Source organism: Sylvia atricapilla, chromosome 2, assembly GCF_009819655.1.
Source record: "Sylvia atricapilla isolate bSylAtr1 chromosome 2, bSylAtr1.pri, whole genome shotgun sequence".
NCBI classification, from domain to species: domain Eukaryota; kingdom Metazoa; phylum Chordata; class Aves; order Passeriformes; family Sylviidae; genus Sylvia; species Sylvia atricapilla.
Window position 1 is genome coordinate 19,634,638 of NC_089141.1, and position 25,854 is coordinate 19,660,491.

Consider the following 25,854-nt stretch of genomic DNA (forward strand, 5'->3'; position numbering starts at 1 on the left):
CTGAGACCTCAAGGACTTTGAACATTAGGGTCACAGAGAAAAAAAAAAAATCAAGATTTTGAGTATTTTTTTTAAAGCAGCAAACAGTTCCCATCCATTTCAAAGAGATGTATGAGAAACCTCAACCTGAAACTTAGTCTAAAGTCCTGGAAAATTTAATTTCTTTCCTCACAACCTGACTTCTGGAAGTTTTCTGAGTGACAGAGTATACAGTGAGTGAAAGGCTTCTGAGAAGCCTTTTCTGAGTGATACAGGAAGTCAGTCACAGGGCATTTATTTCCTTCGGAAGATGTTTCCTTTTACTCCATAGAAAACAAATGTTCCAGATTTTGGCAAAAAACTCCCAACAAGCAGAACTCCTACAGATGCAGCAAATTCCTGAGGCAGAGAATCAATTTCATCTTGTTACTAGCTACAAAAATTACCTTGCAGCCACTTAGTTTGGACTCACTGCAGACCAGAACAAACAACACAGTTACACTGTGTAAGATTTTTACATGGGATTGAGTGTTTAAGTAAGTAGCCTGGGATTCACAAATATTTGGGGAAAAACAAAAAACAACAGACAGGCACACTTTAACACTAAAACTTTGGTTACTAACATTTTTACATTGTCTTACCCCTGTGCTAGATGTAAGGGCTTATTAAAAAAGTATTTTCAGATAAAAACCATAAAAACCAGGGATTTAATGTAATTTTTAGTAGACTAAATCATAATAACGTAAAAATAAAGAAAGCAAACATCCTCCCAGCCTATGGCAAGTTCATTAATTGACCTGCAAAGGCTTACATTAGAAAAATATTGTATATTTTTTTGCAGTGTTTTAAGTAAACAGTACATTATTAAAGATGCTCATTACCAATTTATAGAACTACGGTTACAGTATTAACTTTGTGTTGCAACTTATGTTATAGCTGATGAGAATATACAGTATTTCATCTCTCAAGTGTTAACAAAAATTAAGACAACCACTGAGACACTGCTGAAAGAAGCATTACAGTGTCAGAGGACGTCATTAAAATAACTGGTTCTTTCTTTATAAATCTCAATTTCCCAGCCTGAGAAAACCAACAAAAAGAAAGCAGGAAGTAGAAAAAACTCCACTCTTTTGACTGATCTACCCTTCTCTGCAGGACTTACAAAAGTATTTGAGACTCCACTACACTACTCCACTTCTTGGAGATGGCAACATCTGAAGCACCCGTCATTTAGCACCAGTGCTAAAAATTTAATACCATGTCATTCACTTTTAGGAGGTACAAATCCCAGCTTCCAGGAAGCACAACAAATGCCAGCAACTACAACTGACTTGCGTTATCCATCATGTGTTTTACCAAAATTCACTTGAGCCCATGGTATTTTTACTTACATCTCTGTATCCATGAGGAATAGTGCCTGAAATATCAGCAAAAGGAATCACACATCCAGCTGGACAGTATTTACTGAAAGAGAACAAAATAAGAAGTCAGGATATGTATGCACCTACAACTTTTGTACTGTTATAAAAAACTTATGTTTTCATAATAAATCACAACTTTTATGATTTACAACACTCTGCTATTCATGTACTACTATGTAAGGGTACCTCCTAATTGAAGACTTATCAAATCAGATCCAAAATACTCACAAGTACACAACAGGAGAACAGACACTTAAAAATGTTTTAAAACAAGTCTCAGCTGAAAGTACAGTTCCAGTCTCACTATGATGAACTAATAAAGCCAGCATTTTATAATATGAAAACAACATGGCTCCTGTGAATTCAAAGCCATATAAGTAACAATATAATGAATATAATACAAGTAACAATATTAATGAATTTATTTTGTGAACTAGAGACCTGCATATCTATGTTTTGCATCCTTAAATAAAACATCTGAGAAGTAATGCTATTTTGTAAAAACTTTTGGCAATGCTTTGATCATAAAAAAAATGGCCAAATAACCAGCAGTTCATAAAAAGCAAGAGGCAAGACACCAGCACTCAAGCAAGCCTATGTTCATGTTCTAAGGCCATTTCATACTGAACACATGAAATTATTACATCTTCAAGAGCTAAAAGTAAAGTGGAGTAAACTCATCAGTGTTTCCACCACAGTTCAGCAACAGCTGAAGCAATGCTGTAGGTTCCATGAAAACAGGGGGATTCACAGACTTTGTCACATGTTGACTAAGGCCAGAACCTACAACTACAGCCCTATTTTGGAACCTGGGAAAATGAAGGAGAAATGCTAAGATTGCACTTAGAAATGTTTCATGCTGCCACGGTTTAAGTTCTCCAAAGAGTAAGCTTAGATACTCCACAATAGTCTGCAGCTTTAAACATTGCCCTTGCTTTAGATGGAAATGAGGAAGGAGACAACAGGGAAATGACACACTTTCCCCTTCAGAATATACAGCATTCTGTGTCCCCACAGAACCTCATTAATGAGCACCAAACTGTGAAATGGGTTTGCAATTTCTAACACATTTCATCATTTAGTGCTCCTTTGGTAACTGTAATACAAATGTCACTAATTAAGTTGTGTACCTGGTATAATATATTTATAAAAGCAATATTCTTTCTGTGGAAATGAGATATTAGCTCCTATGTGATAGTGCAAATTAACGAGGTTCTACTGTATACTGCATGTAAATAACACAAATGGGATAGACAGGAGGAGGAAGGAGGAGTGCCAATGTCAAAATTCTTCCACTCTAACCCTAATTAGTTTGTGTCTCAGGTCCTCTGGACAGCCAATTTTCAAGCTGCATCAGATATATGTCACAAAGCAAAGTAGAAACACTAAAATTACTTCATTAAAGAGACTGGAAGGGAAACAGGTAAAAATCAGTCTTACTTGAATTCTGGTTCGGAAAAGTGACTTGCATTGTCTAAACAGGTAATTAAGTCTGAAAAGAAAAAATGTTAGGTCAAGAGGATGATAAAGAAAACAAGCTTGAATATGCTTTTTAAAGTGCACAAATACATACATTTGAGCCTCTGAGGCTTAACCAAAAGTCTCAGAATGAAAAAAATCACATTCCTACCAAATTTTCTTGCAACACATTTTGCATTACAGTAGAACCTTGCTAATTTGTCTGAGTAACTGGAAAATCTACTGACAATATGACACAACATAATTCTATAAAAATTCATTTTCTGTGCAGCCTAATTTTAATTTATAGCCGTATCTCAGAGATAAATCAGAAACAGAAACACATGCTCTTTTCACAAAATAAAATTAAAAAGCTAAAGAGGCCTGTGTTTTTATCATTTTACAGTTCTGCAGTGCTGAATCCAAGCACCACAGAGAACAAATTGTTAGAATGATGTGCTATTGGCATCCATGACTGATACCACAAATTTCGTGTTTGTGTCTTCTGTGTATCAACACATACAGTCCAAAATTCAGAAAGGAAAGCATCAAAAACCCTACAAAATTAAAAATTGAAACTCTTTATCTGGTCTTTTTTAGAATAACTTCCAGATAGCAGTTTTGCATTCTGAGGCAGTTGCTGCCCTCCATCTCCTTGCACACCACATGTACTACTCACTTTACACTGAGCAGGAGGAGATGCAAAACAAATACAGCAACCTCTTTCAGAGGCTTAAAAGAATCAAAATCAGGGGGAAAAAAACAATAAAAAGACAAAAAACTAGTCAGCAGATCATGTTGAGCTAAGGGAGTACAGGATGTTGCTACTGAAATAAAAATTTCCACGAGGTTAGTCTGTATAAAATACAGAGTTTGATAATAAAACTTGTTTGCCACCTTAACTACTGCTTGAAAAAAAATGCGTTTTCTCCTGAATCTGAAGCAGTTCTTTCATTCATAACAGAAAATTGACATTTTTACTCTGCTGTTCAAGGTAAGCTTTGATATCATTTCCTTAAAGCTACAGCAACTTTAAAGTAACTGGCAGTCGAATTTGCTACAGAGGTATCATGAACAGTGGACCAAATCTTTAGAAGTTAATTCGTGAGAATGCGGGAGTAAATTACTTGGTTCTGTGTTTTTACTAGAACGGTCTAATTCTGCCAGTAGAGAAAAATTACCAAATAATTATAAATACCTGATTTGTCAGTGGTTGAATAAGCTGCAAGAAATCCACGTCCAGAAGTGTGAATTCCACTCATGAACTGTACTGTGACTTCATTACTTTTTGAAGTAATTAAACCATCCATTTGAAAGCCATACCCACAGTATTTTCCTGTGGAGGAAAGGAGGAGAACAAATATTGGTCTGAAACAACACAGGGAATTAGCATCTTACTCAATTTCCAGCCTCTTATTTTGTCTGCAGTGTAGACTCACATTAGTTCTGGTGTACATTCAAAAGCAAATACATGAGCATGACACTGAATAATGTGCTTAGTGACCAATTAAAGCACATGGCAGACTGAGTTCCAGATTTGTTTTGTCACTGTCAACGGTCTCTCATACCCCAGTACCTACAGATAAATGTGACCATATCCCATTCACAACCTCCACAGTAAGAGCTTCAAAGAACATGAGGAGTTTCTCAAGGAAAAGGATCAAGTTAGGACAATGAGAAGCATCTAGAGAAGCAAATGAGAAAAAAAATCCCTCCTTTTCCCAAAGGCGCTGGAGCACTTCTTCCTCACAGACTCTTCCATGGTTTCTGTCACATACATTCCTTAATTCTGGACAGCAGCAGGCACAGCTCACTGCATTTCAGCAGTACCATACAGACATCATATCATATGTGAACACCATTAGGATACACTACCAGTAAGTTCAATTTCTATTTTGTCACATCTAAAAAATATAGCAAAGGTTCTGCACCTGGGTACTTCTCTTGCCATACAAAATTAACAAAAATAACACATTTTTAACTGCTGGACTCCACAGATACTGACAGTATTTGCCCTGTGAAGTTCTAGAATTGATATCAAGTCACACTTATGGATGAATGTCTATTAAACAGACCCCAGGCAATATGGAATTCTCCAGTCCTACTAACTAGAAGCTTTAGTAAAGATACTGACCAGTTAATTAGCTTGTTAAAAAAATAATCTTCTGTTCTACAAGCTACCTTGATAATTTGACATTGCAGAAACCATCTATAAGCCTATTTAAGATTCTGCACTGGATAAGCAAAGTGAATAATCACCAGCAGTAAATGACAGTGCCTCTGTTTCAGCTCATCATTCCACTTGTTTTCCTCATAATGAGCAGGTAATTGCTATATTGTAAAATAGCAGAAAAAGGAAAGACTACTTTCTCAAATAAAGGCAAATTACAATACTAATGTAGAGGAATACAATACTAACGTAGAGTAACATGGTTCTGCAGGAATAGTTCTTAACAAATACAATACAAAATAAATATAATATGTATGTCAATTTTCTTTAAAAAGTGAACTGCACTCCCAAACACTAACAAAATAATTTGAAAAATTATAGAAGTTAGAATACAAATTCCTATCATTATTCAGAGCTTTCTATATGTTGCTTATTCAGTTTGTTTGTTTGTTTGTTTTTAACAAAGCAAGGGTATCTTCTAATAAAAACCAGTAAAGTTTCTTTTTTAAGTTCTCTTTTTAGCCACTGGATCTTGTTATGTGAGCAACCATCACGAGACTCCTTCCAAAACACCATTTATCCCCTTCTTCAGGCAAATACACAGTGCAAGCCATTTAAATCCAGTTTGGATAAACTCTCCAGTGCTGCTTCCCCCATGGACACACAGCCTTTGACAAACTGTAGAGTGATGCACTTTATGATTCATGGCAAGGCATGCTTTTGAAAATATAAATCATTTTTCTAACTCTTCCCTGGCCTCTTGGCTGATTTTTGTCAATCTTTTAAAAAGCAAGCACTAGGAATGCACAGAGCATGACTGCAGTAACACCTCTATCAGCTGTATGTACAGAAGATGTAATACTGCTATTTCGTCTGTACTTATGCATTGAAGGATCCTGAGTGCTTTTGTAAAGTAACAATACAGCAGGAGAGGGAACTCTCATGTCTTAAATTAGTACATCTGACTGCAGATGCACAGTGATTTGACTGTATTGAAATCTTATAAACTCATCTAGATCTTACTTATTCTAGAGACAAACCTAACACTGAGCATTTGAATCTTCTTTTGATTTCTTGGTAAATACTAAGCAGGCTTGGAATAAGCACTAGCCCTTAAAAACTTCATAAGAAACCCTTTCTGTTTCTCAGTGATTATTTTTTAATCTAACCAGCCAACTTTTAAGTAATTTGGGGTTAAAAAAGGCATGACTAGAATTTGACTAGAATCTGAAAAGAATTTCAGATTTTATGTAAAAGAAGTTTTTTTAATGTTAGACCATGGCAGTAGTCTTGAATGGAAAAACTCAGGATAAGTCCAGATCTCTCCTAAGAAAATTCAAGCCACTGTTTAATCTCTCCAGGGTCTGTTGCTTCAAACCTGAAAAAACCCAACCCTGCCTCATCTGTATTTGCCACTGTTAACATCACTGTTTGTCCTGTGATTTAATTTATTAAGAGCAGAACAACATACACACTTCCTCAACATACTGTGCAGGCCACAGCTGAAAAGCAAGGGCAACAAATGAAGCAGGAATTTACTCGAACCCATTAAGTCCCTTGTAAAAGTGAGTAATAGACTTATCAGAACTTGACGTTCCTTGCCATTTAAGGCATTCAGTGTTTCCTATTTTAGACCAAGTCTGGCTCAACAGCTCCAAGCACATATTTTCACACACACTTACCTAGGAAAAGAAGGTTAATAAACCCAACACTCCACTAGCCTCTTTAGCAGGCTGACTCAAGAGACTCAATTTAGCAGGATCAGCATTTGAACTGCACAAAAACAGTCTCAGTGAAATAAATCCCTCTTTTTCTCTCTCCAAATTAAAGCTTTAGGAAAGAAAGTAAAGTTAATCTGCATAATAACAACTAATTTTAGAGAAGAAAGAATGACAATTTATTTTGAGCTTTATGCAAAGTAACCGCAAGAGTCTTAAAACGCCTGTATATACACCTTGATGTAGATGACAACATTACACTGCTGTTTGAAAAAAAAACCTACTGACTTCTAGTCATTAAATACTCCTGAAGAGAACAAAAACTAAACCAAGAACATTATCAGAAGACAGAGGATATTTGGACTAAATACCTTTTTAAACTTGTCATTTTTTAACACCACCAAGATGAACAGTTCAAATCAGAGTGAATCCATAAAAAAAGAAAGGCATTTCAGGTATATATTATACATATTTTATATTTTTATATATATACACATAAAATATTTTTTATATATATATATGCTCCTTTTTTTAAAGTGAAGATGCTTCCAGTTTTACAGTTCCGTCTTCATTGCTTACAAGAACTTTGCAAGCTACTGTCTGAGAAAAAAAACCCACTGCAGAGGAGCTTCCTTTGAGAATCTCAAAAATCAAAGATTATCATAGGATCCATGTTGCATTTATCATACAGCTGTTGTTAAAAAGTAACAGAAGTACCAAGAGCACACCTGATTCTATACAAGACGACAGTCCTCAAATAGTGATAGTTAAAGCTCGTACCTATCTCTGTCCTGTTGGGGCCAATGCCATTATGAACTCTCAGGTAACTGGAGTGACAGGAATCTGAGTCATCAATATCAAAATCCCCGAACTTGAGCTGAACTCGCTGCCCAGGCTTCACACGGATTTCCCACTCACAGACTGTGCTGTTGGGAGAGGTCCACGGGTAGTTTATGGAGGCCAGGGTCCCGCTCTCAGGGCCCAGCACAGTGTGTCCACACCCGTCACCTAGGAAAGAACAGCAAGAAATCAGCTCCCACATTCATCTTCAAAGCCTCACAGCACACCACAGCAACCATGGAAAGCTCCAAGGGAACTCACATGCAAGTGACACAGCAATGGTGACAAAATACCATTCAACACCATTGCCTTCTGCTTAGCTTATCATCACAGGTGACCAGACAGCTGCTACAACTTCGTCAGTGAGATCCATAATGATCACTGATCCATAATAACTTAAAAAGCAGCATGGACAATACAGGAAGTGTCCCTATTGTCAAGACAGAGAAACTTGACAATAAAACAAGAGTCCATTGGTTTTACCAACTCACCATAAAGTCACTCACAACACAATGAAAAAGAAGTAGAAAGTCAATGAACAGCAAATAAAATGCAGCATATTAAATATAGCTCTGACTATTACCAAACTGCTAATATGTTGTCCTCTACCACTATTTTAATACTGCAATTCACTCTTATTTGGAGAACAGACTCAATTTTTCACAACTTGCCGTGACTCCAACCTGAAGCCCTCTACCTAACATCTGAGTATTAATTTTAAACAGCAGTAACAGTACTAGAACTGACTTGTTTAACAAATGGAAAACAATAGCACAAAGTGTGTATTGTCAATATCAAATTATAAAGACCAAACTGATAAATTCAATTACCCAACAGCTACACAGGCAATGCCCCCAGTATGCAGCACAAAAAGTGTAAGAATTTCTGTGCTGGTTTAGAAATGTCAGTGGTTCTAAGAGTAACATTCACACTGATCACCATGATTCCTATTGACAAAAATTTGTTTTGACACCTGAAAGTGTTTCATATTACACAATAACACGTGTAGTTCCTCTATTAAATATGAAAAGGTAAGCTGAGCTTTAAGTACAAAAACTGCACATATACTTAAAAATTTCAACTGAATTTCAAAATTCTTAAATGTATTATATATAAGACTGAGTGGAAAAGTAAGTCCAACACACTGAAGTGATCTGGAAAAAAACAAACCCCTGTGATGAAGTTAACTAGGTCTGATTAATCTGTTTGCAAATGCACCGAATTTCTGCTAACAAAAACTATTCTCCTTATAATCTGAGCACATTGAAAGATAGCTGCATGGTTTAAAAGCCAAAGTACTGCTAGTATACACAGAATTATAAACTGATGCAGATACAAACGACAGCTGTTTATCTTCCTAGCAGTCTGGAAAGAAAATGATACATCCTTGGAAAAGTTAACTGGAATATCTGCTTAATAAAATGAAAACTTCTATTTGTGAAGCTGTTTTTCAGCCATGTTTTCATTACTGCAATTTGCTTTAAAACACTTTGTTCTATCCCACAGCAAATATCATTTTCATTTGGATGACACCCAATAAATTACTCTTCCAAGCTGTAGTTTTTCTAACGCAAGGAACCACTGTTCAACATTATAAAGAAGTAACTTAAACTGCATGTTTTATGTATCATTATAATCCTGGTTTCTTTCAAAAGGCATGTTATAAACCTAAGAGAAGTGAAAGCTTTATTATGCAGAACCTGTATGGCCTTGGTTTATTAGCTAAGCATTCAAATGTCAGATTTCTGATTAGTCTTAATATGTTAACACTTAACAGTAAGGATTCCTTTTCCAGTAAAATGGCTTTTCACAAGCAAATACCCATACACGTTACAAAATGCATGGAATTTATTACATTAACAACAACAAAACCAACAAATACATTCATGGTGATATGGGGTTAGCATTTCAAAACTCTTTATACTGCAGATATAAAAATAATTATCAACACAAGCAGCAGTCAGTTTTAGGTGATGTCCTAAACAAAAGCAATGAGCCATTTACCAGTTCCCTGCTCTTCGCGTCCCATGATGCGGTAAACAACTGCTTATTCATTCACAGATTGAAAATACTTTGCACATACACTTACACAGGGGCCTTCTGACTATGAAATCATAGTAGCATTCACCTCTAAGGGCAGATACACTGTTCTGAGTGCATTTTAAGGAAAATAAAAATCCTTGCATGCTCAGAAGTTAATAATTTCTCATTTTAATAGGCCTGTAATTGCAAAGCAGTCACCACACAAATACTATTTCTTAAACCCAGAAACACCAATAATGCACATGATTCTGTATTTTTCATTCTTCCCCACCCTTTGCATCTTAAGCCTATGCTGCTGGAAATCAAAGACAAAGGAAAGCCTGGGTCTCCTCTTTGACCCAAAATGTACCTAAACTGTAAATTTCTCCAGTGAAAAGTAGAAAATATCACATCTAACATTTATTTAAACACTTCTCTCTGCTAGCTTGCTGTTCAGCTGTCTCAAGCATGAAACAATACCTGCACTGTGCATGATGAACGGGCACAACCTTCTGATGAGAAAAGCAAAAGAACTCCAAAACAATTAAACACATTTAGATGAGAAAGTGCAAACAAAACATTTCAAGTTTTAAAAATACATTGGGCCTTTTCTTTTAAAAATCACTAAAAAATGACAACATTACCCCCTCGTAGTCTGGAACAGTTCTTGTTTCCCATGGCTAGAGAGAAAAACTCTCTTATTTGCTTCACACAATTTAATGGAAACACGAACCTCAAACCTCCCTTTTGTTACAGGCTTTCTTAAAAACATGAACTCCTCTGTCTATATTAAAGAACCTGCTGCTGTCAAACCATACTAGAAAGGTAGGGAAAGAAAATCAAAAGTTGTGCTGAACTGCAGCATCTTACTATGAAGTTTTTAAAAGCAGCTTGTTCTCAATGGACGTTTGAGATATTTTTATTATATTTCACTTAGGTTAGTGATAACAGAAATGCCAGTCACTTCATGTCTGAAGAATTTGAAGATTACCATGGCATATACAGTCTGCCAAAGGCTGCAGCATCATTCATGAGCTATCTGGAAGATTTTAAAAATCACAATTCCAATGAAACTTGCAGAACAATGAACTCACATCTTATTGTACTGGTGCTATAAAAGGGCAATTCTTGAGCCTCTCCATGTAACATGCTGCTTCATCATTTCTGCCACACTTTATTTAAACACCACTGATGAACTCCAGAGACACATACACACATCCAGCAGCAGGGGAGCAATCTGCAATACTCAGCAATTTCTCCAAGAAAAATTCTTTGCAGTACAGCAGCGTATATAGGACAGTCTCCACTTTGTCCACTTGCAAGTCATTATGTGCCACAGAATCTTTTGCTTCTGTTAATCTGTGAGAGAGGAATATCTGAAAACACGTGGAAGAGAGACATCAATTCCCTAATCAACTATTCCTGGACGGGCTGACAACTTCTGTTGTCAGTACACAGCTGGACAAGTCTCCAGTTTTCTTTTAGACTCCTGTCATACCACAGACCTCCTGCACCTGCAGGACAGATAAACCCTTTGTAGAAGCACCAGACCACTCGTGTGCAGACACCACATCTGACACTTGGAGAGTCTGCAGATGTCCATCCAATTCCACATGTCCTGGGGATCAAGTTCACGGCCAAGAGGAAAAACTCAGCTCTTCACCAAAACTTGTGTTAGAAACATGGGCACCTCTTAAGCAGCTGGCAGAGGAAGGCAGACTGCTGGCATCAGGAGCAAGACCCATCTCTCCTGCAGGCACCTCTGAATGCAGCCTGGACCAACCCTCCCGACAGAGCTCATGACCCCCCAGCCAGGGCACACTGACGTCTGATGCAATCATACAGATGACTGAAAACTTCTTAAAGACAAGTTCTTTACATCAACAAAATAGAGGACTTGGACCAATACAAACATACCAAATCCACAGCATTTTGATAATTGAAGAAAATGTGGAATTTGATAAAATGAAAGAATACTGAACATGCAGGAGTGGGTGATAAGTTATAACTACCCACAAAAATAAAAAACTTAACGACCTTAACTTTGTAGTTGTAGAAGTCAATTGTCAGAACTTTTCCCCCCTGAGAACAGTTGCTGTTAGTGACTGCTAAACCTGTTCTCATTATCAAAACACGTTCAAAATAATTTTTTAGAGCAGTGAATACCTTCCTATTCCTTACTTGGAGAGGAGTGTAAGATAAAGACATTACACAGTTCAATATTATAATCTATAAAGTATAAATGATGTATATCAAAACACCAATCTCGGTTTTAACACGTGGCACTGCCTTTTAAACACTCAGTTTAACCAGTGGATTTCCTGAGAAGATTTTACATATATTAGCTATTATTTTCAGTATGTTTGTGACTAAATATTGGACGTAATTAAACCTTTTTTAACTAAGCAAAGGTAGAACCAAATCTGTAAGAATCATGTAAGCAAAAAAGGGTGTTGTAAAACATTACTTTTAACTTCAAATACACAACTCTTTTTGATTCAATGCATTACTATTTCTCCTCTTCTGTCCAGCTCCTGAGCTCTGCATGTCCCTACTTTTTTATCAGCATGCCACTAAAAGACAGTGTATCTGCTTTCTGCTTTTAAAAGTTTACACAAAGAACAAAAGAGTTCCATGGATAAGAAATGAAATGAATAAAATGTAAGAAATTCCCATTTTTGACACAGTCTGTCATTTGTTAGGAAGGTTATGCTGTTTAAAATGTTATGCCAGTTGTAACCTGTCTGTTAAGAAAGTTATGCTGTTTGTACCAAAATTTGTACCCTCAAAACCTTATTCCAAGTTGTATACCCCCTCTAAAACCCCAGGTTCCCTTCCCCTTCTGTCGGGCTAGGCTGTCCCCATTCCCCACCAGCTCCTCGAACTGCTGGCCCCGCCTAATAGGAAAATCCAAGGACTTCCATGGTGCATCGCTCCAAACCGAAGTGCAGTTGCTGGCAAACGGACCCAAAAGCCGCCACCCAGCACAAAATCCAGATAAAAGGGAGACACTACAACACCGAGAAGACCCTCAGCTACCTAGGGACTGAATTCTGCTTCTGCCGCCTCGCCACGACCACAAAGGGACTGGGAAGAAGTGACACCCCTAGACCACACGAGCCCAGTGGAGTTGCCTGGGAATTCCCGCGAGATCGGAGCTCCCGACTGTGCCGCGGCGAGAGCAGAAGGTCCGACTGACACCTGATCCTCAGCGGCGACAGGAGCGAGGGCGGCGACAGGAGCAGCGGCGGCGCAGGCGACCCCTCGAGTTCCCCCTTTAAAGAGCTGACTAATAAAGGCTTTTCAAAGGAGCAGGTCTCCTGGCCCGCTTTAACAAGAAAGACTGAGGAATTAAATCAGAGACATCAAATTCTAAATAGCCTTTTCAAGTATTTTCAAATGCCCTTATTTGTGTCCTCCAAATTCACTGCTGTTTCTGCCAAATTCCACAGAGTGATGTTCTTCAGGAAGGAATCCGTTCCTCTGTCAGAATTAATTTTCTTAACAAGCCAACAAGCACACAGTCCACTTTGATCTTAATGCCCTTTATTTGCCTCAGTAACACACTGGTTTGGGCATTTCATCCCACTGCAGATGTTTCACAACATAAAATATCCCACACTGCCACAAGTGAGGCCACAGCTCAATAAACACTTGAAGGCACTTTATATTAGCACAGCCACACACAAAAGCAAGCCTTGTCTGCCTCTCACTTTTGGCCACATGTTCTCACACCCTTCCTGGTCCTGGAGGCAAACATTTATGCAGCCACATGGCCAACCAGAGTAGGGACTTGGCATAAAAACAGCTGTAAGTTTTAACCTAGAGCAACCCTTCAGTTTATTGGAGTATGCATATGCAGCAATGCCTTCTGTGACAGGGGGATACAACAATGTGAGAGAAGGGGGACACCAGCAACTGCTTCTTTCACCAGCACTGCCAACATGTTTGCATTTTAAACAACCCTGAACGCCAACTAGAGAGCAAGAAACCATCCCAGCCCTGGAAGAGCAGTCACAAGAGTGGGGCACTGGCTTGAGGAGCCAAGCTGGCTGCAGAGAGTGTCCCAACCCACTGCCACCACACAGTGCTAGGCTTCATCAACCCAACTCTCTGAGGCAGCTCTTGGTGCCACTGCCAGAGGCAGGGCAGCTGGGATTATGACTGCCTCCACCTGGATTGATTTACCTGCTGTGGGGCATCCTTGGACAGCTAAGGAAATTAGGGGATGAGGTTTAACAAAAACAGGAACAGGACAAAAGCACAGTAAACATTTTGCTTTTCAAAATGTTGGCAGCTCAGTGGGGTGACAGGAGGGGGACAGAGCAGAGACTGATTCTTGTTATTACAGCAGAAGTACAAAATTTAATATACCATTCCAACAAAATTTTACTGTTTTCATTTACAACACAGGCCACGTGCTGGGCTAGTGATAATTAGCACTTAATTATTTTAATTTGTACACGCAGCTTTACAATCATCCTCTCCAGAACTCCAGTCTTAGCTTTCAGCCACTGAATTTTACACAAAAGAGTAACACTTAGGAATCCTAAATTTAGCATCCAAAATACAATAACATTTTAAAATAAATTATCTAAAATTATTAAGTTGTCAGAGCAGGTAGTACATGCTTCCTCTGCTGTCATGTACGAACTCAAAACTGACTACTTCAAAAGAACAGAAGAGACATCAGCTGTGTAAGACTATGCTGCAGAGCTTTTACTTACTGATGCCAGGGAAACTGTATAAACCCCAGGGACAGCTATGACTTGCTTTAACAGTATGCTGGCCAAAAGAGCCCACAAAGCCAGGCCAGGCATGGTGACAAGTGATTTACATGAGGAGTCTGTGAGAGGAATGTGTGCCCAATGGTACATAATGCAGAAGCCCCCTCTGATCTGCTGCCCACGCTGACTCTCAGTGACAGCTCATGCTCTGTGTCTTTCTTTGGCTGGCACATGCCCACTTCCCAGCATTTACTTTGCAATCTGCACCAACACTTTCTTAAAAATAAACAATGTTGTGCTTCAGTGCTTTAAGTGCTACACAGCAGAAACACAGATGATGAATAAATGAAAAATAACACAGAGACAGTCATACAAAACACAACGAGAATAAGCAACGGTCAGAATGGGATTCAAACCTCCTGGAAGTTCTTCAAACTCCTCGCCACACTAGGACCATGTTAAATTTCACAAGCCTCACATACATCAACTAAGAGGCAAAGCATTCTCCAATCATATACATGCTAAATTAACACTACACCAAACATTTCCCCCCTTCCTTTTCCGTTCATAAATGAGACTGCACAGCCTAAACTGCAGATCCATGGTGGCAGCACCATACTGACTCTCATGAGCAGCTGCCCCTTGCCTGCCCCACCCAGCACCAGTGCCCACTGTACCCCTGTTGGGCAGCACCCCAGTTCTGAGCCCAGGGTCCCATCCCAGCTGCCCTCTGCTGCGCCAGGGATGCGCATGGCCCACCAGCCACTGGAGCCAGAACAATGCAGAAGACACAAGGCAGGGACAGGAAAGAATAGCTTTTGTTACCCATGGAAGCTGGCAGGGAGGAAACTCCTGGTTTGGGTACCTGAATGAACATAAATAAGTGTGAATACTTTCAAAAAAAAAAAAAAAACCTCGAACCACAGTTGTCACTGAAAACCTCAAAACACAGTTGTCATTATTTGCACCCCACAGCTGCACCAAGAACTGAGATTTTAAATATATTTCTAACCCTCTTTTAAAGGTTGTCATCCAGCTGATTAAACAGTGCCACTCCACATGTGTGCACCAGCAGTTCTTTCTCCTGGTGTAGGTGGCATACAGCATCATCTTGATTTCTAACATTAATTTTCTAATCTAATTTCAAACTTACAACAGGGACTGTTTGGAGTTTTCCCATTTTGAATGACTTGGCTTCATTCTAGCATCATAAAATTTAATATACAATCTGTTCTAAAAGGCATTTCATTCCTAATTTTGCGCTGTAGATATTCCATTGAAACAAAGATTTTGCCAGACGTTTGACTCTCTATGAATACACCCGACACAATAAGCATTACATATTACTGAATAACAAGATGATAGACTAGGATGATTACAGTAAATTTAAATGTTTGAATCACTGTCTTTTAAGTGCCAAATTTATCATAAAAAGTATAGCGAGAGCATGCAGGAAGTCACGGTGGGAAGCTTCAGGTGGCAAGCTTTAAGCTTGCCCATCATCTTTGCTGTACCTTTTTCATAGCAAGGAGGAAGTGATGCCTTGTGTAGGAGGACTGGAGAACTTGAAAACATCTCTTTAAAAATGAAGATATAAAGTAATGTAAATGGTTTATTTGAAATTTTCAAATCTACTTTGGAAAAAGACAAAAAGTGATCATCACTAGACCTAGTACACAAGTGTTCAAAAGCATTCATTTTAATGCACTCCTCCTTCCACCCCTGTGATAACGAGATGTACTTTGACACCTGTACACAACTGCACAAAACCAGAATTGAACAGATAATGAGCTTTAGGGCTTCTTGGTTTATCACAAAACTCTCAGATTTGCAAAAGAAAAATTAAGCACCAGTGGCTTCCTTCCACCACACTAAACAAGGCAAGATGTTTTTCTCCCTATCTTAACCATTCTGGAGCAAGCTTAAAACAACCAGATATGGGCTTTAACTGGCTACAGTCCTGCTGAAGATGCAGCAGCTGCCAGCTATGAAACCCTGAGCAGTCCTGCAGGCAATCATACGTGCACAACACACTCAGCATCTGTGCTATATCTCTGTGGTACACTACCCTTTCAGAGGCAAAAGCTCTGAACTCTGCAGAGTAACCACACAAAACTGCACCACTGTAATTCATCTTTCCACTCAAGATACTGAGGATCTTTCACCTCCCTCATTCCTGTTTCCTGGAGGTTTCTCTCCAGAAAAAAGCCCCATGTTTACATGCATGGAGCTATACAATTGGCTTGTCTTGCCAAGTCGTCATTGATTAAAACACTTCATATATCCTATTTTTTGCATTTTTAACTTTACATTGGAGTGCAACTAAAGAAAGCTGTGGCACAACTGTTAAAACAGTTCAGTTTTATCCTTTAACAGCGAAAGCTGCAACTGAGCACTGCCAATAGCTACTCTTACTCCAAGAATTTGCAATTAAGAGACCTGAAATGATTTCCTCTTCACAGTTAAGCAACATTTGAGGTCTTGTGATGGCACAATCTAAGTTTCGGAAAATCACAAATGGATCACTGAACAGGAAGAGAAAATGGTACTGAGGGATGAAAAATAATTATCCTTTTGCAAATCTGGAATAATTTTACAGAACATTTATAAATAAACCTTGATTAAAAGCCAGGTGACAATAAACAGGGTTATGACTGACAGCATCACACTGGGAAGCATTTACAGCATCCTCCTGTTTCGAAACCATGACAGAAAAATTATCTGCTCACAACCATTTCCAGAAGCATGTCAAGCTTTTCAGGTTCCCTTTTCCACCATTAATAGTATTCACAAGGATGTATCAAGTCATTACCTCTGACAGCACTTAAAGTAAAGAAAGAAGAAAATCAGAGGGGTTGTTTTTAAGAAGTGATTCTACCAGAAAAATCATTTTGGGGAAAAAATTTAAAAGAGAATCCATGTGACCTCATGCACAATCCATCAAATTCCAGCAAGAGTGAGAATCCAAAGATAAGCAGCTGGCAAGAATTGTCATTCTGATGGATAATATTCCAATCTTAGATAACAAGACCTCTTCCTTGAGCTAAAAGTATATTCAGAAAACTTGAAAAATCTGGGAGGAAGATGTAAAGTGGGAAGGAGTGTTTAATAAAGCATATAGATGATATGACCATTGATTTTATTTCTACTTTTCAGTTCATAAATGATGCATGATCATTTGGTTATCATCTGGAATATGGTTAATAAAGCAGTCTCCTGTGATTGGCTGAATTCAGTTGTCACATCATGAAGAATGTTAAAATGTTATACACTAATTTGAAACTTTTACTGAACAATGACATATGTTAACAAAATCAAAGATATCCACACAGAAAAAAAAAAACAAAAAACAAAAAAAAAAAAAAAAAAAAAACAACAAAAAAAAAAACCACACCACTAAAATAGCTGTTTGCTCTTTTCTTTAATACTACAATTAACAAAACTACTGTAATACAGTTTTGCCAATGAAAGACAAGCTCTAGCATAAAGAAAATGCCAGAGAAGTATTTCCTGAAAAACAACAAAAAAAGAAGAAATATTGGAAAACTACACCAAAATCTTGGACCCACTCTCAAAAAGAAAAAAGGGCCAATTTTGAACCTGTCTGATCCTAACTTTTAAGTCACTTTACACAATGATGGTTTCATAGTGTACTGAAGAGCAGAAAGGTCCTTTAAAGTATGATTTCTTGTATACCTTGACTTAGAGTTGGCTAGTCACTATTCCAACTGAGGGGAATTCAGGAAGTTGCATTGAATTTCTTTCCAGAAAGTTTTCAGACTTGAGCAAAGGCATCTTGAGAGAGAGATTTTTTAACTATTTCTAAAGCTAGCATGCTTTAAACACTTGGGGAAGAAAACAAATAAACAAAAATACAAAACCAACCCCCCACCTCCACCCCATATGTTTCTAAGACATTCTTAAAAACACACGTCCTGGTATTGCCAAGAATGACACAACTGAGTTTAGAGGCTTGGCTCATCTTCCACAACAGCATTTACTACCGCGATACCAGTGTTCACAACTATCGCAGCCGTGGCATGGAACCGGGACCTCCTCACTGTGACACCACCCGAAAACAAGAGCCATGGAACGTCTACTAACAGGACAGAAGCCCACATTTTCAGTAAGATACTGAGAACAGAGCTTCTTAAGACCAGCAGTCAAATAACTGCAGGGAAATAATGATTACCTGAGTCGCAATGCACAACAGCTTTTGTTCAGAGACCAGTGACCAGGCTAACACATCCTCCTCATGTGAGCAACCATTAAAAACAAGCACGGGTCTGACACGTACGTAGTCAGTCCCCATTGACACACATCCTGCTTCCAGGAATCCTTTTTCTTCAAAAGAATGTACGTTTTTAGAAGCAACTGCCAATAGCTGCTAAGAATCCTCACACTTCTGATGGTTGGTGGACTTGCATTTCATATCGCTACTGCAAATATATTCCAGTTGTTTCATAGCTAGAGAGGTCAACTCAAATCACAGTCTCACTGCAAACTTGCAACAAAACATTTAGAGGTACAAGCTGTCACTCATTGCAAAGTTAAGCACTTATATGCTTGATTTTCAGGATGCAGCTAAACTCAGCAAAAATCAAAGAGACAACAAATCACTGAGCTTCAGAATCCACCAGCTATGCTGGTCTAAACCCTACAGACTGCTAACTCAGTGAACATTATTTTTGTTTCAGTATTTGCAGAGAAAAGAAGAATATAACCCAAACAGAAGTGACAACTGCAAGCACAGAGATTTTGAAGAAATGCCAACAAGAAGCATTCAAATCCGTAAGCAGTACCAAGAGACTGTGTTACAAATTCACAATCCTGTTGATTGAAATACTGAGATAGCTAAACAAGCATGGACTATCTGCTTTAATTTCATTTTTGAAGAGTTTAGCAATCGTAAAGAAATGTTCTCTTCTTACAACTTTTCACCAAGGGAAAGTAAGTGGTCATGCAGGCAAACACTAGAAATTACATGCTTGGAAAGGAAGCACAGCTTAAACACTTCTTACCCATCCAAGGGCTGGTGTTTAGGTTTTTGGGGTTTTTTCAGGCACTAGACAAAAAACGCATAAACCAGAAGCCACTTTCAAAACCAGTGTTATTCTGTGGTCCAAATGTCAAGTCACTATTAGATTTTTCAAATATAATTTTTGTGTCAAACAACATAAAGTTGTTTGGCTATACAGCAACAAGCTCAAACAGACTGAATAGCACAGCTCAAGCTGTTTGCCCCTAGTAATAGATGGCAAGGGACGTAGCTTAGCAAAATCTGATATTTCATAGCCTTGCTGATTAATGAACAAGCTTCACAGATAACAACCCACCACTCTGCATAAAAAACATCCAGGACTGAAAAATTTATCTTAATGCAAGCTACCACATGACCTTCTAGATCAATATTATTCCCACTCTGCCTCTCCACCTCCTCTGAACTTCATTTTAGTAACAAATGCACACTCTATGCTTAGACACTGGTTTCAACTTATACTATTTTAAAATAAAAGGAGACCCTGAATGTTCCACAGTATTTGATTTAGAGGAATTAATCTAAAAGCAACTCAATCAGAAAATGGTGGAGGAAAAGGAAATACTTTGACTACAAAACAAATTCAAGGTTTCCCTAAAGCACAGGATGGTGCAGTTATAAAAGTGGGGGCAACAGGCAATGGCTTTTTTAAAAGCCTTTCAAAACACGGATAAAATCACTAATATAGAAACATTTCACAATACAGCAGCAATTCCACCAAGGATTGCATTTGAACTGATGACTGAGCTATGAAAGCTGATGCATTTAAGGCAGCCCTTAGCCAGCTGACGACTGAAACTACACAGAACAGCAGAGATGGCATTAATAACCTAATGCATCATTTCCCACAGCATAAAGCAGGTTGGCAGAATTGCAGAGAAAGGAGACATTTATTTTGCTCTTACATAAGTAACATAAGAAAACATTCCTGAAAATCTTGAAAGCTGAACATCTCCATTCAATAGCAGAAAAATAATTTTCCTAAAGATTGCACTAACACGCTAGAAGGTCACTGGCTTGAGATGCACACAGTAACAAGCACACAAGCTTCTGAAAGAACACTTACATTGCTTTTTCTACACCAGCTCAGATGCTTGATTTTTATAGCCACACACATATAATTATATATATAAAACCAACATGCTCTCTACTTAAATCTAAAATGCTGTACATTCTTATGAGTATGAGAGGTCCAGAGGGTATTCACACAAAAGGGTGATTCCTGCATTCTTTACAGGAATGGGAATGGCTGAGGCTAGCACGACCTCAACAGGCTCCCAGATGAGCTGTGAACCAAGGCAGGACTGGGAGACAGCCTCCCAGACAGGATATTGTGCAGAACACATGGATGTACCTTTCGCCCACCAGATCCACATACTCACTTCAAATAAGGCTCCTTATTATTAACTGCAGGAGAAAAAATAACGTTGCTGAGATTTTTGTTTTCAAAAGCAAAGAATATTCACTCTTTTTAGATCTGTACTTCCAATACCAGCTCACTTCCCTCCAGGAACAACATTCCTCCAAGAAATTCTTTACAGCACTGTTCCTCCTCTCTAAATCTATCTTCAAGGTGCAATGCTAGAAGGTAAACAGAGCATCAGAAAACCTGAAAAACCTAACTTTGACACCTGGTCTTGAAAAATTCTTCCATACTTCTCAACACAGGGATGAAAGGGATTTGCCTCAGCACTCCTGCCTAAATGGAACCAATCCCTGAATCCTCAAACTGCACAACTGCATTTTCAAAACACTCTGACTCTGAAGTAAAACCGTCCCATTAAAAAAGCTAAACAGTTTATTAGAGCACTGCCCTCCTCCTCATAAAACAATCTGATGGTAATTTGAGGGACAATATATCTCTCATGCAAAGATCTGAGGGTCCTTTAAATCAAAGTAATTCCTTTTGGGTTTGGCTGCGACTCCCTTCCTTCCAGAGGAGCCCAGCCAAGGACAAGGGACACAATGGGCAGTGAGACACCACGCAATCTAATTGAGCAAGAATGGAAACTAGCACTCGTGTGCAAGACAGCACATGCCAATGGCTCATGTGACACACGGCTGTGTGAAAGTGCTTTATATTCACTCACGTGCCGGGAGCTGTCTGCAGCAGGAGAAGACACACCTGCAATGGGCATCCCCTGCCATGGCAGGAAGTCATCTCTTCCAGGGCCCTGAGGGAGAAGCTGCAGCCTCCCCCATCCTGCTCAGCAGCTGGATATGTCGCTAGAGCCATGTTCTCGCTGGCCGGCTCCTTCTCCCCAGACTACAGCCGATGGACCGGCACCTGCCCGGCTCTGGACTGGCCGCAGCCAGGGCCACCAGCGCCTGGCAGGGGGACGAGCAGAGAGGAGAGCACGGCTCGGAGCAGCGGAGAGACAGGAACACACAAATGATCCACAAGTGCTGCGGCCAAGCCCCAGAACACAAGGCCATGGAAAAGCATTTCATGAGGCTCAACCTGCACAGAGCCATTAGTTCTTCAACTTCACTTTTCAGACGACAATAACAGTACCAGACATTAAAAAATCATTTTCCTCTGCTACACCGAAGCAAACTTTCTTAAACTACAGTAGTGAATCACTTTTTTGCGCTTTCTTCAGTGAGACTTGAGCAACAACATCCTGACGAGCAGCTATTTGTTTAGAACAAAATGTGGGAATCACATTCAAATATGAGCGTCCAGCACTAGCTATTTTATAAAAAGACTGCAAATAAATCTCCTTCATGTCACTGGGGAATCAGCTCCAGAACAAAAGGTTCCTTTTAAATTTACGCACTTTTTCCCAGTTTTATTGGTAGGTTGGTATCCCCTAGGAATCCCAGCAGATGGCTACCAAACTAGTTTGTGTGGTAACAAAGTTCTCAGACCCTACAAGCTTCACACCTTCAGAATTAGTGACACATTATTCAACTTCTTTGTTGAAAGGTAAGCAACTATTGCTCCTGTAGCTATGTTTTTCTAAATTAAAGAAAAAAAAAAAAAGGTTAAACTTAGCTAATGAACAGACCATACCAAACTTATGTCAATACCTAAACACCTGCTAAGAGCACTGTTCCTCAAAATGCAATCCACAAAGAGCAGGAAGCTTAACTGCTGGCTTGCTTTCATTCACACCTGACTAATTACATGAAAATAAAAAAAAAAAAAAAAAACAACCCTCTAAGTATTTTTCAAATATAAATTTCCTTGTAACCAGGAGCCAGAACCACTACACAGCTGTTTCAAAAACCACAAGAGCTGACTTGCACAGCCATCAGCTGAACAGTCCCCAAGGCACAAGATTATGAAATGCAGCACAGGGCACTTCTTGATGGTGTTACAGCTAATACAAAATGCTCATAATTTTCAAAGACAGCAACACACTCAAGCTCAAATCCTTGACCAAGGAATTCTGAATTACATACACTGAACAATTTTAAATATGATAGACTGAAAAAAATTCCACTTGAATCTGACAAGATAATACAGTAAGCTACTGTGAAAAACATATTCATCACAGCAATACCTGCACTTTTTCATTTCTCAAATGTCTGCTGTCTGGAAGGAGAGAAGCACCATTTGACCCAGTACTAAAAACAAGCTTCACGTTGACCAAAATAATTTTATTTTTAAAACAGTTCATACCAGGAAGGTGCTCTGCAGAAAAGCACGTGAGATATGAAAACAGTATCCTCAGAAAAATATTTAAATACCATGTTGTATGTGAGGCTTAGAGCTGCTGAACACCGGAAAAGAAAATGAACAATTGCTTATTAACACAGGATCAGCCTCTCTAACATAATGCATGAGGGTAGGTTCCAACATAGTATCACTCACTGTACTTTTAGGAATGAGCTTAAAAGCAGTTTTAATTGCGGAATTCCCCAACTCGTGGTTACTTCCATTGTCAATCAAGATATTCTCTTAGAAGCGTGTTCAAACATTTAATGGCCTAATCGAGCAATAACTTTGCACAGACCTTCAAGAACTAGACAGCAGCTTCATTTCTAGATGGGACTCCATTACCCAAAGTAGAATTATGCAAGCATTTAGAGATACACCATATGGGCTCCCCAACCTTCTCTGGAATAAGATAAATGAAAATATTTTGGCAAGGAAACAGTCTCTCAGTAGCATAACTCTTCTTAGAAGCTCTAGCAGTTTCTCATTTTGAAACATTGCAATTGACAATACCAGAGTCCTTCACCTCAAAACAAGCTCTGCTTATTGTTAGCAAATAAAATGAAGCCTGTCAATAAAGAAGTTCCCTTCCTGCTCAAAAGTGAGACTTATGAGCAAACTTTAAGCATTAACTAGAGTTTCTCTTTACCTTTCTGTACTTGGTTTCACTAAAAGCCTACTGTCCTCACAAGCGCCACTTCTTGCTCCATGGTCCCACCCCATCTAACACACCCCTGACTATTCAGCGAGCCAATTCGACCCAGTCACCTGCAGGTAAATGATGACTCTTCCCTACCCCCACAGCTATTTCGGTTTTCTCCTACAATAACAAAGTCAGTCTGCTCACCAAACGGTCAGACAAGTGCCAGGTCAGCACAAGCATGATGCTCCTAGAGTGTGAAATAACACCTTGCCGCTGCCTGCCTCATCCAGCAGCAACCTTCAAAAGACTAAATGTTAAAATAGCCCAATTTCCTCTCAAAAGCAAATGGGTCTTCTCCTGCTCCATTATTAATTACCAGAAAACAAACCCAGCTGTGCCAAATGCTTACTAGCATTAGTTTTGTACTTGTATAGGAACATACTTAAATGCCATTAGCTGGAAATTACAGGAAAAGCGCCGTTTACACAACTACCTTGCTCTATGGATAAATCACTGAACTTCTCCCATTCAATTAATTAGTTTTCATTAATTAGTTCAATGTTTAATTTAGATGCAAAAACAGTTGAGTGCATATAGTTCCCATTCTCTTTGTGCATTTAAATGCAGTATTTCTGAATTTCAACCATATTTCCATCTCTGAGATGCAAAGAAAGAGAAAGTTATGTGACAAAACAGTTTCTGAAATGATTCAAGACCAGTGCAAGAAGCAAGTGGAACTGAAAAACACAAATCTTCCTAAATCCAGACGTGAGTTTCAAGATTCTGTCAAAACACTCACTCCCACCACTTTGTCCCAAGCACATGATCAAAGTGACAGTCACAGTGGCATCCTCTGATCTTCTGCCATGAAGTGACCAAACTGTGCCTCGTAATTTTCACAGTGCTAAACTCTGCTCATTAACTGCATCCGAGGAGGAGAAATCTCGTCGATTTCTCTAAACAAACAAACAAACCAACAACACGCCGGGCACACCGAGCACGCCGGGCACACGGAGCACGCCGGGCACACGGGGCACGCCGGGCACACGGGGCACGCCGGGCACACGGAGCACGCCGGGCACACGGAGCACGCCGGGCACACGGAGCACGCCGGGCACACCGGGCACGCCGGGCACGCCGGGCACGCCGGGCACGCCGGGCACACGGGGCACGCCGGGCACACGGAGCACGCCGGGCACGCCGGGCACACGGGGCACGCCGGGCACACGGAGCACGCCGGGCACGCCGGGCACGCCGGGCACGCCGGGCACACCGAGCACGCCGGGCACACGGGGCACGCCGGGCACACCGGGCACGCCGGGCACACGGAGCACGCCGGGCACGCCGAGCACGCCGGGCACGCCGGGCACGCCGAGCACGCCGAGCACGCCGGGCACGCCGGGCACACGGGGCACGCCGGGCACACCGAGCACGCCGGGCACACGGGGCACGCCGGGCACGCCGAGCACGCCGGGCACGCCGAGCACGCCGGGCACACGGGGCACGCCGGGCACACGGGGCACGCCGGGCACGCCGCACTGCCTGCGAGCCCCGGCTCCCTACGAGCCGCGGTCCCGCCCCCCCCGGGGACAGCCCTCCCGGAGCCAGCTCCCAGTGCGACTGCGGGAGAGGAAAAAACGCTACTTATGGCGGTTGTGGTTGGGTTTGTTTGTTTGATTGGTTGTTTTAGTGGTGTTTTTTTCCAAACGGGGCCGTTCTCCCGCCCTTTGTTGGAGGGGACAGTTCGGCAGGGCCCCATGCCGAGGGGCACCCCTCCCAGCAGCAGAGCCCCGGAGCGCTGGTGTCCCTCCCGCAGCCGTCGGCGCTGTCGGGCTCGGCCGCCGGCGCTCTCCACTCACCTTTCTGTGCCTCGGTGCTCCGCAGCAGCACGATGAGGAGGAGGCTGTGGCGGAGCAGCGAGGCCGCTCCCCGGGTCCCCGCGGGGAACGGCGGCCCCGGGCTCACCATACCCCGCGGCGCGGCCAGCGGTCCCAGGGCATCGCGGGCTGCGGGGCGGCCGCGCCGGGCCGCGTCTGAGCCCCGTGCGGTAAGAGCCCGCCCGGCGCCCGCGGCCGCCCAACCGCTTCCGGGGGCGGCCCCGCTTCCTGCCGCCCCTCCGCTCGCACGGCCGGCCCCAGGCCGCGGAGCCCCGCCGAGCTGGGGCCCGGCCGCTG

At 40.6% G+C, this 25,854-nt stretch overlaps 1 protein-coding gene across 1 annotated transcript in view; it reads right to left on the reverse strand.

Moving 5' to 3' along the window:
- Positions 1 to 25,648, reverse strand: part of DCBLD2 (discoidin, CUB and LCCL domain containing 2) — a 43,482-nt gene extending 17,834 nt beyond the window's left edge. Inside the window, exons 1-5 of the mRNA XM_066340926.1 lie at positions 25,540 to 25,648; positions 7,527 to 7,754; positions 4,057 to 4,194; positions 2,841 to 2,892; positions 1,371 to 1,443 (exon numbers count right to left, since the gene is read on the reverse strand). Of these exons, the coding sequence (XP_066197023.1) occupies positions 1,371 to 1,443; positions 2,841 to 2,892; positions 4,057 to 4,194; positions 7,527 to 7,754; positions 25,540 to 25,648 (600 nt within the window). The remainder of the gene's footprint in view (positions 1 to 1,370; positions 1,444 to 2,840; positions 2,893 to 4,056; positions 4,195 to 7,526; positions 7,755 to 25,539) is intronic.
- Positions 25,649 to 25,854: the final 206 nt, after the last annotated feature.